The 17597-nt window shown below is 40.2% G+C and overlaps 1 protein-coding gene, 1 long non-coding RNA gene and 1 pseudogene across 2 annotated transcripts; 2 read left to right on the top strand and 1 right to left on the bottom strand.

Annotated features, from left to right (window-relative positions):
• The first annotated feature begins 1465 nt into the window (after positions 1 to 1465).
• On the top strand, positions 1466 to 3841 carry LOC100828051 (annotated as a pseudogene).
• Positions 3842 to 4784: 943 nt separating this feature from the next.
• Positions 4785 to 12311, top strand: LOC104585279. The gene is made up of 2 exons (XR_002960745.1): positions 4785 to 5071; positions 5760 to 12311. It is a non-coding gene; the product is annotated as an uncharacterized LOC104585279 (long non-coding RNA).
• A 2144-nt stretch (positions 12312 to 14455) lies between these two features.
• LOC106865623 lies at positions 14456 to 17287 on the bottom strand. The gene is made up of 2 exons (XM_014896036.2): positions 16618 to 17287; positions 14456 to 14755 (listed from the first exon to the last, which is right to left on the bottom strand). The coding sequence occupies exons 1-2, from the start codon at positions 17011 to 17013 to the stop codon at positions 14624 to 14626; spliced, it is 528 nt and encodes a 175-aa protein (XP_014751522.1). The 5' UTR covers positions 17014 to 17287; the 3' UTR covers positions 14456 to 14623.
• Positions 17288 to 17597: the final 310 nt, after the last annotated feature.

The following is a 17597-nucleotide window of genomic DNA, read 5'->3' as shown; positions in this document are numbered from 1 at the left end:
CCCCTAAAAATAGGATAGGGACTATGTTTAGGAGCCCCTAAAAATGCTCTTAGCTTTCACCTACCGTGTCCCATGTGTGAACTCGACTGATGATGATTGACCTGGGTCTTTAGATTTATTTTCTACATACGTACTCCGTACTAGTTAACAGCTACAGATTAGCTTTTATCATTGCCGATAGCAACTGGTTGGTGAACTGGCCGCAATGGAACCCGGATTAAACAAAAAGAATGTGGGCATCTCGGTAGGCAGTTTCCAGAAGCGCGTGCTGCTCTTGGAAGGTCCTGTGAAAATATTCTAAAAGTTTTGCGGGCTTTTCTTTGTGAAATTTCTGAAAATCGTGAAAGTTCCCTGAGTTTGATTTACGACAAAAAGTTTAGCAACTGACGGAGTATTACATTTACTACGGAATATATCATAGTTGACAGATCACTATTGTCGGGTCTGAAGTGGGCTATGTTCGTAATAAATGTTATCAATGATGGGTAGTCGAGGAATTTCTAGGAGACAGGCGTTTAGCAGTGCTTTACCACTGAGTATTGGATTACTAAGAAAATCGTAATTGCTTAACACACAAACAAATGTACAATTTCAAATCAACTCATTTGAAATATTGAAGTTTAGAAAATCGGTTGGAAGATATGAATATAATATAGACAAGTGAATTATATGGGATGAGATTTGAAAAATCTGTCGAAGAGAGTTGGGGGGGCAAATGGAACGGAAGATCCACATATATGAGATTTCGGAAATGAGATTTAGAGAATCTTTTGGAGTTGCTCTTAGCAGCGCTTCACCACCAGTGGGCCGAACTCTAAGGATCGATGGTAATCTGTTCATCATCAAAACCTTTTCTTTTCTCTCCTATCCCGATTGTCCCGCGGTTGTAAAAGAAATAGTAGGAAATAAGTCGTACGTTAGGCATCGCTAAACATTTATCTCAATGCTTCAGCTACGAATGTTTTCTTTGCTTTAGCTGTGGCAGCTTCAAAAAGGTAGAGTAGAAATTTCAAGTAAGCATACTAGTGCGGAGTTTTGGAACTGTAAGCACATTTTGCCTGCTGACTGAATCGTCGATGCGAGCCCGTGCGTCAGTCCAACTACGCACATTTTGCAAAAAAATACTTACATCATTTGGACATTTGGACATAGAATTGTAAATTTTATTTTGAATTTTAAAAAACAATTTGTTTGGTTGGCACAGAATTAGCCATAAGAATTCAATCTCAAATTTCATGAAATCACACTATAACTAGTCTCAATTCTTCTCTAAAAGCCATCATTTCTCTATAATGGTCTCTCACTTTTCAATTCAGTGTGGTAGACAAACATGATTTTTCAACTCGGAATTCAAATTCAACCAAATGAAATCTTATCAAAAATTGGATTTCATTTCATTTTGATCAAATGAAATGAATTCTTGGTTGCCAAACGACCTGTTAGAGAAAAATACTTGTGTTTCACGGTGAAGGTGGTCATAGTTTTACACAACTTTTCCAAAAATACTTGTACTCCGTACTTCATATCGTAGGTCATTCATGCATGAAACACTTGCAGATAAAAGTACATTCGGGATTTTCTGTCAACGTCTCCGTAGACACCCCAAACCCTGAATCCTACCTTGGCCTACCTTCTCTGATTTGCCTCCCCGGCCGGCCAATCTCCCCTCATTCTTCCTGCCCACCTCCCGCGGAACGCGAAGAGCGAATCCAGCAACCCGCCGATTGGTTCCTTCTCCCGGTCCCGGGGAGAGGATGTCGTCGTTGCGGAACGCAATCTCGAGGCGGGCTCACAAGGAGCGCGCCCAGCCGTAAGTTCTCCTCCGTCTCCCGAATTTGTCCGGGTTCGCGTTCCGATACGGCGCCGCCGCACGCCATCTGTGCCGTTGCCGATGTTTTGGGACTACTTTGCGGCTTCGGATTTGGGACTGAGTTGGGGGGATTTTGATGGCTTTTGCAGGGAGGCGAGGAAGAAGTTCGGGCTTCTGGAGAAGCACAAGGACTATGTCGTCCGCGCCAAGGCCTTCCACCGCAAGGAGGATTTCATCAGGGTATTGCTTATGTTCTATTATTGCTTATGCCTGGCTTAGGGAACTTGGAAATCCTTACATGTTGCGTGAAAGTCACTTGGCATATTTAGTTTTGTGCGATTATCCAGTTTTTTCTTTGTCACCTATGTGATGTGCCCTTTAGGTCCTTACCTACTCTACTTCATTTATCTTGCCACCAAATCATGGGCAGGCGGAACCTTGCCAAAATTTTGGTAGGGTGGCCTTGGGCTCAAAACAATCACACACTTGGTTCTTGTGGTAGTTTAAGCCGGCATTTTGTTTTGTTTATTGAGTACATTCCTGAGGTTTATATTATAACTATCTTAACCTATGGTCCTCGTTGTTCCGTGGTTAACTACAGAAACTGAAGGAGAAGGCATCGTTCAAAAACCCAGATGAGTTCTATTTCAAGATGATCAACAGTAGAACCGTGGATGGAGTACATAGGTCCAAGTATGTATAGGTACATAGTTACTTTCGCAGTTCAAGGTTTGGTATGTTCTAAGTTTTAACTTCGGTTATCATGTATCTTTTATTAGGCCTGAAACTAACTATACTGAAGAGGAACTTCTGCTTTTGAAGAATAAAGACATGGGATACATCCTTCAAGGATAGAACACAGCAGCAACTCTACTGATTTTGGCAACATCCCTTCACGTATAAGGAGGTAGCTTGCTTTTCTCTTTGAGAATTTGGTACCTGTGTTATATGTTGGCTATGTGGTTAACATTATGCTTGTGAAGGATCGTTTCATTATTTGCTTGGTGAATGGATTGGTCCTTTATCTCTCATCTGAAATAAATGTTTTGTATGTGAGATGAGATCAAGTTTCTCTCACTTTCTCAAGCTAAAAGCATTCTTGATTCTCGTGCACTGTAGTGGATCAACTTACCTGATAAACATATATCCTTATTAAATTATTTATAGGAAAACAGCTTCTTCCTACAAGGAGTTAGAAGGCAGGAAACTCAGAGTTCAAAAGCTTGAGAAACTGTACGCAGACATGGCCTTGCAAAAAGAGTTGTAGGTGCGCTTTCTCTGACAAATAAGAAATTACCTTCTGTTGAGTACCAACACCATGAGAACTAGTCCAGACTGAGTTGATGGCAGATAGTTGGTATCCTTCCTAAGATGGAACCCTTGCAGATGGGGCAATCTAGCGGTTTCGTAGTGAAAATAATGTGTAAATTACCAAATCAGGGGGGCTAGTTCATATTTAGACAGCAACCTATATCCAAAATGACCTAAGTTGAAAAGTATTTGTTGATGGTTCAGTAGTCTATTTCTTATATTTGGGATTTCGCATAACCATAAATTTATATTAAGTATTTACATTACGTTACTTATTTAATACTTGGGCAGAAACCTGGACGCAAAAGGAAACTCCGTGAAGAGGAGATTGAAAATCCAACATCACAGCATGTTTATAAGGAGGCTCGTTTATAAGTGGCGTGCGCAACGGAAGAGACAGCAATTTCACTACTGTATAACTTCATATAAGAATTACATGAAGTATGGCCGGCTGGTACTGAAGTATAACTGGGGCTTTTGAAGAGTTTCTCCTGAATTCTGAAGCACATCCCTGTAATTTGACCCTTCCACAACCACACCAATTCTTTCCCGTGTAGCCTTTACTTGATGATATTTGTGGTTCCTATACTGGAGACCACGTACTGCTAATACTGTGTGTTCTTTTGTCAAAATGTTGGGCTACGAGAATCAACATGTAAGATTTTTTTTTATGGAGATATTTGGTCTTTTTGTGGTGAAAAACAAGATGTTTGTTTCGAACTTAAATCCTGTCGATAACTTCTATTCCATGAAAAAACTTCTATTCCATGATTACCAGCAAAGGAGCATAGGTTTGCCAAAAGTTTGGAAACCATTCAAGAAAGAGCCAAAATAGAATTGACTTCTTAGTGAATGTCATAATCAATTCAAAGAGGTTTCCAGAATAAAGAAGTTAGAGAATGCTCGGCAGGGCCGGCCCTGGGCCTGGGCAAACGGGGTGACTAGGCATGAGAGGGCTTCAAAGTCTGTAGTTCTCCAGTATGCGTAGTAATGCTAGGCCTAAAGATTAAAGCCCATTGTAGCACACGAGACGCCCATTGCAAGGCCTAGAGTTCAGTTGTACCAGAAAAATTCCCCTAAAAAAAAGGTTGTACCAGAAGAATCCCAATCAATAGTTGGCGCACTCGCCCGGGCTCGGGCCCAGGCCACGAATCCACGTGGAGGCTCCACAGTTTTAGATACTGGGGCCCATGTGACACGCGTCTTGTAACGTCTTTCTACGACAGACTGACAGCTGTGATGGATATCGCAACAAATGAAATGACTCAACGAGCAACTAAAGTGACGGCCAAAACCTATTCCGGAAGTCCGGAAAGGTAAATCAAAATGATTGGGATTTTATTTTTCTGGGAGTGCTGATGAGTGGAGTTCAGTTGCAAGGCCAATTTGTTTTGTCAGAAACGTCCATCTTTTCTCATTTCTCTGACGAGGAAATCGATTGAATTAATCTCGTATCGAGCTATCTCAGTTGGCAAATTTGGCATTTTTATGTAGAGTCCTAAAGCGGATGTATGCAAGTTAAGGTCAAGAAGTAGCTGCTAGTCAGCACATGCCGAGACCTGAGTGGCTGTGTTGTGTTGATCCGGATAAGATCAGAGAGTCCAAACGGCTTGTCCGTCTCGCACTGCATGTGAGCTAAACTGTATATAAATGGACCTTATCCGGCCCTTCCGCAAGCATTATCCTGTAACATAAGATATTTCCTTCACGGCCGAGAGAAATCATTCCTCTCCTTCACTCTCATCATCCTGTCGAGGAACCGACCAGCTTACTTACCAACAAACAATACGGAAGGAAGCAACATTTTATTATCTCATGCATGGCCAAGCAAGGCAGGTAGAAGCAAGCAGAAGTTTGATATGTATCCATCCAAGCATCATCTTCTTTCCAAAGATTCAGAAATCTGGATAGAGAGGCTGCTGGACAGTTTCATCATCTCTGAATCACAGGGTAATCCATCCTTCCTTCATCTTATGGTTTCAGTTTTGCTCGACAGTCTAGAGTTGTAGTACGACTCACCAGTCACCACATCGTAATTCTTCTACGCTTTACCAAATGAAAACTTTACGAATGCAAAGCGAGATGTTATGGTTAGTAATGAGTCCACTCATCAGCACTCCAGTTGCTCTCAACTTGAGGGGAAATAACAAAACAGTAAGAGATGACTAGAGCAGCAATTAAATTTGAAAAAGTGCATGGAAAGGTCTGTGCTCTGCAACAGCATGTCAAACTCAGTAAAAGGCAGTAATCCAGTAACCACTTCCAGTTTCAACATTCCCCAATGAGCACAAGAAAATGGTAACCTGGTCTCAACCCAAGTACAAGCCTACAAGGCACTGCTGACTTACACAGAGCTTGGTAGTTGGTAAACTTTTGATTTGCAAAGAATGTAAACACAGAAAAGGGATCTTTTTTTAACACAAGATCAGCAGAGTGTGTTATACTTACAGAACTAGTGTAGAAAAATAAATACTCCCTCCGTCCCATATTAAGTGACTTTCTATTACATGCATCTAGACACTTTTTAGATATAGATATATCCATATTTGGACAAATTTGAGTCACTTAATATAGGACGGAGGGAGTATGTGGTTTTCACTGAAAACGAGTTAAAGTTGTGGTCTAATTTCGGTTTCAGGTTAAACTGCAATCACACACGGTTGTGTCTGAAGCAAGTTCAGAGACAGATCATATAACACTGCATGTCGACAGAAAACAAGAACACATCACGACACCACATGCTATAACAAGAACAAAAGAGTAGCAATGTGCAAGCCATATCATGAGTTTTGGGGATAAATTGATTTCGGTCTCAGCCAAACGACTTCTGCCAGGCTTCCGAATTCCGATCAACCAAAAAGCACTGAAGATACTGCCAGTACACTAAAATCATCCACACAGAAATAGCTGATACTTAAACTGAGGTATCAAGTGAGCTATTTTCCAACCCATAAAAGGATGAAAAGTATGAATTGCCGGCTCAGATAAATAGCTCAACTATACTACTTATCCCATTTCAGAGAAATAAATGCCTTGATTTATTTAAAATTTGCTTATCATTGGCTATCTGCCAATACATCATGAACAGAAAAGCATACAGGACTGAACTAACTTGCAATCATTCGTTTAATATATATCCAGTAGGTTCCATGCAAAGGTTAATTAGTTGAGTGCATTTTTCATTGCTTTCCAAACTTTTACTGTAGATATTTCTGCTCCTTTAATTTTGATTCTATACAAAAACTTTCCACAACAAATCTTAGTTGATTATTGACACCGGACACAATAGCACACTACAGCACTGGTATCATAAAAGTAGTACAGAACAATTTCCACACCTGACTAGTGGAAAAAGAGAGTAGAAAACTAGCGGACAAAATTAGACAACATTAGGTGGGTAAAAAACCAGCATACATAGACGAAGGAGCCTTCTGTTTTCTACCAAATCATGCCATAGATTTGGACCAGACAGTTACTAAGTATTAACTGCCCATAGTTTTTAGTAGTTATGATCATTAAGAAGAATAGAAGCAGACTCCTATTGACAGAATGTAAACACAATTCGGTGATCAGTTTAAATTTTGTAAACCCATGGCTATTTCATTTATAAGATATTCTATAATCAATCTGAGTGGATTTTCGTAAGTGTTATGCTTGATTAAGTTGTGATGCTTGATGTCCTGGACAAGCTCACAATGCTATTCTAGTTAGAGTAGCATCCTTAATGTTTTACATGTTAAACCCATTCATATACTTGAAAACACAATTGATTGATATATCATAAACTGAATCAAGAAAAACCTAAAATATTTCAACAATATAATAAACACTAAGACACATTATGAATGTACTACCTTTGAGAGTATTATGGATACACAGAATCAGTCACTATTTGTCACAAAAAAAAGTATTCAGAATTGTCTCAGACAGTACCATCAAACCCAGAATTGTTCACAACTTATCAAAACAAGAAATTCCCTCATATACTGTGAGAATCCACAAATATTTGGAAATGCATATATGTGATTTAAACAAATTCTAGTACCATATATAATATTTCCTTCCTAGTCGCTATCTAGTTTTTTTAGGGTTGTGCCTAGGTGTGGTGGAATGCCATGTTATCATTCAGTCAATTCCACAAACTCTCTCTTGTGGGCACTCCTCGCTTTCCTCTCAAACGTATCTCTCACATTCTCAATATATCTTGGACCATCCAAATGTGATTGCTAATATAAACCACAACTGATACATTGCATCTAGAGGTCAGAAGGTTCTGATTTTGATGAAATTCATGAAGGATTAAGTAGGAACAAATGACCAGACGTATGTTAAAAGCGTAGAAAGATATTTTCTGAAGAGCTGGGAAGGCTAAAAGGGCATATTCATGATTCAGAGGGAGCAACCGATGTTCTAAAATGCAGAAAGTGAGTGTCGCCTACTGTCTAGTCTACTCATACTACCACACAGAAGCTGCATTTTATACTAGTGGTGGGACCAGTTTGCATAAGGAAGCGGCGGCTTATGGTTTGAACTTTTGGCCAAATTTAATTTTTCTGCAATTTGGTGAATGGAAGAGGTTTTCACGACAAGCTACAATAGGTTACTGTACTTTGCAAACCGATGCCCCAACCAATGTGGTGGTTATGATTTTTTGCAACCTATTTAGAGTCTAGATTGACAAGAGACTTCAGGAATGTAAATTATGAATTAACAAGAAAAGAGTTGCAAACCAACAGATATTATTTACTAATGTGGGGGAATGTCCGGAATCTCCTACTCATTGTTGAAGCACTCTAAAGTATTTCTCCTCTCATTTCCTCACAACAATACAAGCGCTCAAACCCAAGGCAGACCTTCTTCTCTTTGAATAAGTGCACTCAAGACTTCAAGCAAGTGCATCGAAGCAAGGGCATGCATCTTTCTTGGCAATCCTTCCTTGGTTAAGGTCACCAGGGGTCTCACGTCTAAGAACCATGTAGGTATTGACAAGACTTCAACATTAATAAACCCATGACATTTGTTTCAGAAACCAAGGTAAGATAGTGTAGTTTGATGCACCAATAGTTCCTCCTAATCGCTTTAGTCAACTATTAAATGTGAGGAAAATCTAGAAGCGTGTGAAAATATCACTAATCTCCCTTGTGTAATCATGACCTGTGGAGTTATAATTGTAACTTAGCGAATTAGCACCCTCTGTGAAACTAATCATGACAACTTTGTTTTGGAAAATATCACATGTAAATCATCCAACCCCAAATGAGGATAAATAGTCAATTGAAAATATCACACGCACATCACCCCAATGTTTAGGATGGCCAATGATTATTATTCTAAAGATATATTGTTTCTAAAGCATGAGAATATCAAGGTCAAAGGTTAGTAGCTTGGTAATCATACAAGAAACGGGGGAATGGATCACTAGAAGCTAGGGTGTCTTTATATTGACAATGAACATTCATTGCCACAATGTTTAAGATGGTCAATGATTATTGATCTAAGTAAACATTTTCCAAGTGTGATGCACTTTAGGACTACCTACAATGATGCTTGTAGCGGGTGGAAGCCCATGGAAAAGGATTAAGATAGTGGCAAATTAAAGTTGTTGTTTCATGAGTAAACAAAAGTTCATAAATTCAAAGAGTACCGAATGATGATCCTAGTGGTCTAGACAATAGGTTGTATCATTGATCTAACAAAGGATGAGAAGATAAGGTGTTAGGGCTAGATGATCACAATTGATCAGGAGTAAGTAGTGTTAAACAATCAAGATAGAGGTGTTCTCTTCCCAATCCCAATATAGGTTGAATGGTCCTAACTAGCTAGATGATTGGGCCAAAGAGAGAATCCATTAATGCATATATGAGATGATCCAGGCTAAATCTAATGACTATATATTAACTAGGTGGATGATCCGATCAATGACCTAATTTGTTCGGTTAGTAACAGTTTGTTGGTAAAATATCCATCAATTCGTCTCTAGAGTGAAGGCCATATATGGAAGCTTGTATGCCTCCGATGACTGATTAAGCCAATTTCTTATTGTGCCAAGCTTCAAAAAGCTCAATAGCTCTTGGTATTTCAAGATCATTCCGGTGCTCAGATATTAGGTGATTAGAGATTAGGCCTAGTAACGGAACATATACATAAGTTTTTTTTAACTCTTGTTGTCTTGAGCATAAGTTGGAGCTATATTACTTTATTATTTTAGAAATGCTTGAGTTCATTGGTGATCTTTCATGTAGATACTTGTTGAAATCTCGAGAAGTGTGATGGTTGAGACCACACCTGTCTTAGGGGGCAGTTGGTCGATTGTCCAATGTCATAAGAAATCGATGACGAATCCCCTTGGAGTTTGTAACTCTTTCTATTTGCATTCAAAACTTGCTTAGAGTTGCCTTATAGTGCTAGGACTCGAACCTCTTGCAAAATTCTCCTTGTTATTGTTACATGAGGCATATCTTATCTAAAACAAATTTCAACACCATGACGGCAATTTAGTGTTTTAATAAACCGAATTAACTCCATCTTAGGCATGCTAGGCTAACTTGACTCAGATGGACCAGCATTCCTTATTATGGCTTTACGTCACATATTACCTTCTGTTTGATATGCGGCATCGAACCTTGCTAATGCACATGGGATGGCTTAAATCTTTCAGTAATACTTTGCACTTTTCTGATATCAGATCAATTGGATCGAACCACATGATCCCAAAGTGTTCATCTATTTGTTGACCAAAGAGTGTTGTGCCATCGTGTCTCGCGTTAAGCATGACGAAGGACTACTTGAAAAGGCGCTACCACCCCCACAATCATCTCTAGAGACCTCGTAGAGCTATAGCCACCTCTACCTATAAAGGGGCATCTCCTTAAATTCTAGTGTTTATCAGGCCAAGTGTCTCAAACCCCAGTTGTGGTGACCTCCCTTGATGAATCTTGTGGGGTTCAAATTTTTCACATTCCCCCAATTTCTTTGACCCAACCATTAAACCTAAGTCACTGTTTGTTCTATTCTTAACCATTCATGGTCATGTTCTTGTTGCTGGTAGCAAAGGTTATGGTGATGGATGTAATCTTGTTCATCGTTGTTCATGATTGGATCTGTATTTCCTTTTGTTGTCGTGGAAGTATAAAGGCTTTAATAATTTTTGTGATGGCAATACGCCATGGTTGAAATAGGTGTGAACACTTTGTTTTGAGCGCTTGAGTTTTGTTGCGACAATATGACATAAGATAGACAATTACTGAGTCAATATGGTAAAGAATACAACAAGGAGAACCTGATGTTAGAGGAGACTTACGGCAAAGAAAAGCTAAAGAGATGAACTATCCCGCAAGGGTACTAACAAAGCTATGTAGTCAAGCATCAATTTTCTATATGTACTAATATGTATAGATGATAGTCAATCTCCAATTTTCTCTAGTAAGACTGCCGACATTGACCACTTCAAGCTTCATCATCGATATTTTTCAATTTAGTCGCCGCTACATACCTCAACACTCCCTTACATGACTTCGCCACTCCATTTTTGTGTCTAATGTTGATAGTCCTCAAAAAATCCACTTAGAGGGATTTTGATGTTTTTTGTGAGCTTTTCATTAGCCATGGTAGATGTTATAATTGTCTGTTACATCTTAGGTATCCTGGAGGCAATCTATGTACTTAAACCTTGTGTTAGTTGTGTCTTGTCTTGTGCATGATTTATTAAGCCAACATTCACAACCATTTAAAATTCTTGAGTACATTTACTTATCAATTTGATAGTTTTTTTTCATTTGATACATCATATATCTTCCTCTAGATTTTCCGATGTGATCATATTAAGTGCTATGTCCTAGTGCTCCTATCCCCATGGAACACTTCGTGCACATCTTGTCCATTCCATGTCTTGGACGATTTACTTAAATTCTTCATGATACTTAGATGCATCACATATTCATACCCTACAACTAGCCAAATAAATCATGATACTTTTGGTGGGAAGTGATAGCCAAATCATTGACACCAAATGTTGGCAAAACATATGATAAGTTCCATGTTGATGTATGTTTGATATAAATGTCAACTAAATGATTTCTTGATGTATGATCCAAGACCAGGGTCCAATGTTCAGAAGTATAATTAGCCATGCACGAGTCAATGAAGAATTTCTTTACTTATGTTGTTAAGAGTTTATTAATTTTCCTTGGTATATCTTATCCTACTCTCGCTATTCATGTAGTCATTGATTATGTATGTTACATATTTATACCCGAACACGTGTGTTTGACTGTATCCTGTGGTGTAAATGACATGCAACTAATCATTATTTATTTATACTTGACTGGGTTTTCAGTAGTCACCAAAGAAATAGGGAAAATATGTAGGATCCTCACTCATATTTAGTAGTTAATGATAAAAAAAACATCAAGACTAACAAGTTGGGAAAACATGTGTGAAGTTTTTAGTCTTGATGATATATATGTTTGATGTCAAAGTCACCTCAATGAATTTGTGAAGTATGAGCCAAGAAAAAGGTATGCACGATATATATATTGAGAAGTTAGTAGCCATAGAGATCCTAGCCGTTCGAGACGATGTTTTATATTTGAACGCGGTCTCTTATATGCAATTTCTATTGTTATTTTCATATGAATATACTAGTGAACTTCTATGAAAAATGTGATTATAAAAGTGTTTTTTATAACAAATCTGGTCATATTAGTTTCACATCGCCAAGCTAAAAATATTTTTTGCACAAAAAAATTACGAAACTAGGGAAGTTCGACACATGTTTCAGAATGACATCTATTTATGAATGTAGGGAGTATTTATCTAGGGTGTTTTTAGTCTTTACATGGATGCATGGTTGTATCATTCAAGCGGTCGACAACACATGGACATTGTTGAAGATAAATGGAATTGAAGTTTTTGATGTTGTAGAGAGCAAGATGATTCAGTTGACAAACATAGGTGGATGATTGATCCTTGAAGGTTATGACAGATGAAGAATGAGGACGCCCAAATGGTCGAAGGGGATTATTTGGGGGGAAATCAAGTGGATGATATGGCTTGGTCGATGATTTGATTTGGGCTATGTAGCTTATCTTAGCTCCAATGGATAGATCATATCCAAAGTATTTGCATTGGCTAAATATATATGCTAAAACAATGTTTAAAGAGCAATCTATTGAGTTAAAGATACATATCACGCAAAGCTCCATCCCACTCATAATTCAATAAGATTAGGAAGCCAAAAATCCCTGATCTCTCTTGTGACACCCTCCTGGATAACCTAAGAGATTTCCTAAGGGACTTCCCCTTTGCCCTCGTGTTGCTCCATCGTTTTCCGTATGGCCAAGTGCTTCCCAATGGGACTTGGTACGTTGGAGGTGCTCTAGACAAAAGGTTTTCAACAACTGGATCAATGTTGATAACGACAAAAACCTAGGTTGTCGTTTTCCTTTTGGAGCCGTCACCATGGAGCTCCATTCCTCTCCCGTGGCGAGAATCCAAGTTCCACTCAGAGACGGCAATGTTGGCGTTCACTTCCTTCTTGGAGGCGTCCGGACCTCTTGGAGTTCCAAATTGTTGTGAGCAAGCTAGGGCTCACGATGTTGTGCGGGGTTGCGCTAGCGTCATGGGTGGTGGTTGCTAGGACCTAGATGGTTCATGTGCACTAATTGAAGGTGCATCCTCGAAATGTGATGCAACAATGGCTCTGCAAGGCTGCACTTGCCTTGAAATGTTGTACAATAACAGCCCTATAGGGCAACACCATGACTAGACATGGAGGGGTATCGAGTTGGTTGGTCTGTCTCCATGGTGACCTTAGATCGATGCCGTCTCCATGATCGTATTTTACGGGCAGCTATCGGCCTATCTCGGGTAGCTAACTTTCTCTATCACCAGGGTCATGTCGCGTCATCGCTCGTGATCAAGGGATGTCAGAGATGGCCTAGACTTGGATGTGTTTGTGGTGCAGGTTAAGCGTCATGTTATGTGGTAACAGGGGTTCGTTTGTGTTCCGCAAAGTTTTCCCCATAAACAGAGTTACTTTCGAGGTTATTTAGGGGAAACATAAAAAGGAGGCATGTTACCCTTGATAACACCTAGATGGGCGCCTTGGAGGCCACTTGGGTGCAACTACAGAAGACATGATAAACTGTGAATGTTTATAATCCCTGTATACAGAGTGGAGGACTACCTCGAGTTTGAGTGCATGTGGCCTCGTGAGGACATGATATGTTGAAAACATATCTATTCCATTTGAATTGTAATATCATGTTGTCCTTAGTCTTGATCAAGTTTTATTGGATTTTTTTGACTAAAATCTATTTTGTGATATTTTAGGAACCTTACAATGGTAAAACTGCGGGAAGAGTTAGGCATACCAAAAAGATAGGAATGAGTCCCATAGGGCTCTGCCAGCACCACCTTTAGACCTAGGGTTTTATTAATTAATCCCTAAGAGGATTGCTTTGTAAATTTGGTTTTTTTTCCTCGCGACGAGAGAGCCGCCACAAACAAAACAAGAATACTATAGAAAACACATCACCGACAAAAGATGATTGTAGGAGGAACTGTCGCCGGAATCATCATCAGTGCCGTTGGGGGTACAAGAGCGTTTTGGGTGGTCTTTGCAGGTTGCTTGACGAGGATAGAAGGTTCAGAGACCATCCGTTGGTTCGTTAAACCTTGAATCACCTACTTAAGGGAATGTCGCTGCTACAGAACTCCACACTAGAAGGACCAATAATCTTAACAGATATAGAGCAGCAAGACACAAGATGCATATAGTCCAGAATCTTATGCAAAAAAAGACAATGTCCATGGCGTTCTACAAATTTTCTTGTTTAGCTTCTACACTTGGAATTTACTGCTCATGATATATATGAACTGAACCTAGGGTGCAAGACTCTAGTAGTATTGTTAGGTTAGGTATCTCATTGTAATTCTATAAAGAATCATGAACTTACTATTGATCATGTTGCACATAACTGAATAGAAAGAAAACCATTTTTGGTGAATTGGTAGATATAGATGATGGGAAGAATCTTGCCTTGCTCAAAAAAGATCTTGAGTTTCATTGAATGAGACAAAGAGGTCATATTTTAGCAAATTATGGCCTAAGGGTACAATGCAAATCATTTTGGTTTGATCACCAAATTAATATGAAATTGGTATCTAAAATGGCGAGCCCGATGTAATATATACACGGCAAGTAGATATAGTTTGGCAAATGCTCAAATGGTTTGGACTAGTGGCCATATTTCACTGAACAATGGTAACAATGAACAGATGGACCCTTTGTTTTGTCCCTCGTATATGAGGGGGACTACGCCTTGATGTATCTTTCTTTTCAAATTGAGGAACTCGGCTCCCAATTTCATGAACGAAGCCGCAAGTCTACAAGGTTCGATCCAGAGGCCCGATGGGAAATTAATCATGATGGTCATTACATAACCGCCATACTCCAGCTCAAAACAAACGCACAACTGAATTACAGAATATGCCGATAAACTAAAATGTTTGCAGGATCAATATGTAATTTGCCTTGTCATCAACATCCATCCAAAACGAGCACAGGATACTTCCAATGCAGTACGCGAGAGTCTGGATGCCCCTTCGTTTCAACTTCTCGCGATCAGCATCCTTTTGTAATAATCCAGCCCATAAGTTAACCCAACGGCAAGTGGAAAAAATTAGATTAGTTGGTTCCTTAAGCACTACTCCTTCAAAGCATGATTGATTACGACATTTCCAAATACTCCAACAGATAGCAGCAACGCTTACAGCCGCATAAATGCGCAGTTGATTACAACATTTCCAAATACTTCATAAAGTCCTTTATCGATACAGGTGCTTTGTTGACTCTCAGTGTATCTATCGATTGAGGAAATCAAGCGTGTTTTTACTTGTGCCCCTATTAATTGTGTTGAGAATAGCTCAATGCATTTCTTTTTTTAGTTCATTTGAGGTTATTTTGTATTAAACTACTACTAGATTTACTGTCTCCTTAGCTTGTGTGCATAGGGACCAAGGGCAGATATAGTGAAACAGAGGGTATATAACAAAAAAACATGATATAACATGCGTTATCGTTATAGATGTCTCCATTTCAAAATAGGAAATGATAAATGTACAATCCTAAAGACTAAAGACGAAATCATACCATGCTTACTCTCACTATATTAGTATAGTGTGTTCATCTGCTAGAGGCATGCAAGCGTGCATGCAAGGATGATCTAATTTCGTCAAATAATATCATTTAACTTTCCCTTCTAGGTATACGTGCAGGTCATATTTTGTTACCCGGATGGACTATGGAGCATACATAGATAAGACGAGCTAATTAAATCACTCCAAGCAAATTCAACATGCCATGTATGTCACATCCAAAAGAACAAAGCAGTTTTCAGCATGGCAGTGTATTTTTCTTTCAGAAAAAAAGAGGAGTGGCCTGAAAAGCTAAATATATACCCACAGTGGTCGGTGATTGAGTGTGTGTCATCACTATGTCAAGATATGTACTCCTGTGTCACGTCTAAACACCCAACTGTAACTATACACAATGCTATTTAATTACTTGGAGCAATCACACTGAGCGACGTGGTGTATTAGACCTAGCAAATATGAAACGTACCACATCAAGGAACTAATGTGCTGCAAATGTGAATTAAGATAAATCAACCCCAATAATAAACAAAACTCAATGAGTTAAAGTGCCCTGAATCAATCAAGTCTAAGAGACCAATGCGCAAATTGCAGAGATGAGCCAAATAACGCACTGGAACTTTGGAAGAACCAAAGAGCTAATTAAAGTGAAACACATCAAACGATTTTTAAAATAGTACTAAAGAACCGTGCACAAGAAACAAAGCAGCAACACTTAAAAATCTAGATTTATCAGTACCCAATAAATAGTAAGGGGGGCTTGGTAAAAAAAAGTAGCAACGGGGGGAGAAAAGAATGCTCCCAAATGAAAAACCTGGTATTTTCACATCTGTTTCAGTGGGCTTGGTTTATATATGTATAGTCTTGGGATCGATCATGGTGATACAGAAATTCCCAGCTGATGATGCCAAAGAAGAAGGCATGCACTAGCTAGATGAGAAAGGTGTCCATAAAAATAGATAAACAGTAATCACAGGAAAAACGGAACGGCTAATTATGCAAACACCTACGCATATATTTATGCACACATATATGTACACTGGCTAGGTACATCACTAAGGCCAGGAACTTCCTTCTCCACACGAGAGATGGGGAAATTAAGAAGCAGCGGCCGAGACCCAAATTAATTAATTAACATGTACAATCGCATGCTCACGATGCCGGCCGATCAAATTGGAGTAGCAGGCACGAATTAATCTCAGCGGCACAGACACACACACACAAGCAAATTAATCGTGTGACGCAACGAAATTAGGGAGCTCTGACTGTACACACACGTCAGCTAATTAACATGGAGGGGGAGGAATGAATTAATATATCGGCAAGGGTGGCGACTAGACCTTGTTGCTGTCCGGCGGGTAGTCGTAGAGCAGCGTCGGCGGCGAGAAGACGGAGTAGTCGTTGTCCAGCAGCTGCGCCCTGAAGAAATCCTCCTCCTCCTCGCTGCCGGCGAACGCCGCGACGGCGGCGCCTGGGCCGGCGGCGCTCCCCTCGGGGCTAAGCTCCTGTTGGGTGCTGTACTTGGAGGGGCCGGCGTGGAGGCCGGTGAGCTCCTGCACGAGGGCGCGGAAGCCCGCGGCGGTGGTCTTGACGCGCACGGGGTTCGAGATGTACACCACCTTGATCCCGGCGCCGCCGCCGCCCCCGTCCTTGCCCGCCGACGGCGCGCCTCCGCCTCCGCTGCGGGGACTGGGGCACTGCCGCCGCCGCCGCTGCTGTTGCTTCCGGTGATCCATCAACGGCTCTGGGGCAGCAGCAGCAGGAGGAGGAGGATGGGGATCTGGTTCTCGATCAGGAAGTGGAAGTGGTAGTTCGGGGAGCGAGGGCTTCCACGCGTGGTCCTGGCCATGTAAGGACGGAGGCCACTGGCATTGTGTTTATGGGGGATTTAAGCACAGCACGGTGGTCGCAGTCCTGGATGGGAGAGGGAGTTCCTTCCTGGAGAAAAGGGGGGACGGCAAGATGGAGGAGACAATGGGGAGACCGGGCGCATCGGGGGATTACAGGACGGTTAGGCGTGTGACCTAGAGTAGCTCGAGAATACGAGGGGCACCGGCTAAGTCCACGCCAAATTCCCCCCATCAAATTTTCTAATACACAGAACTAACTTTATATATTGTCTTTTTTTTTGTCACGTCGTGGAAACTGTTGAATATCTATGGAGGAGAGAAACCACCATTGCTTTCCATCTTTTGACAATAAAATAGCAGTAGCTGCTTTGAGAGAAGAAGAAGAAGAAGAAAAGTCATTGCTCACCATAGGTACAAACACAGAGTAATTTATGGAAATTGGAGCAATCTAGATTAATATCTAGTGTTGC

Source organism: Brachypodium distachyon, chromosome 5 (assembly GCF_000005505.3).
Source record: "Brachypodium distachyon strain Bd21 chromosome 5, Brachypodium_distachyon_v3.0, whole genome shotgun sequence".
NCBI classification, from domain to species: domain Eukaryota; kingdom Viridiplantae; phylum Streptophyta; class Magnoliopsida; order Poales; family Poaceae; genus Brachypodium; species Brachypodium distachyon.
Note: the sequence above shows the minus strand (reverse complement) of the source record. Positions and strands in the feature narration are given on the sequence as shown.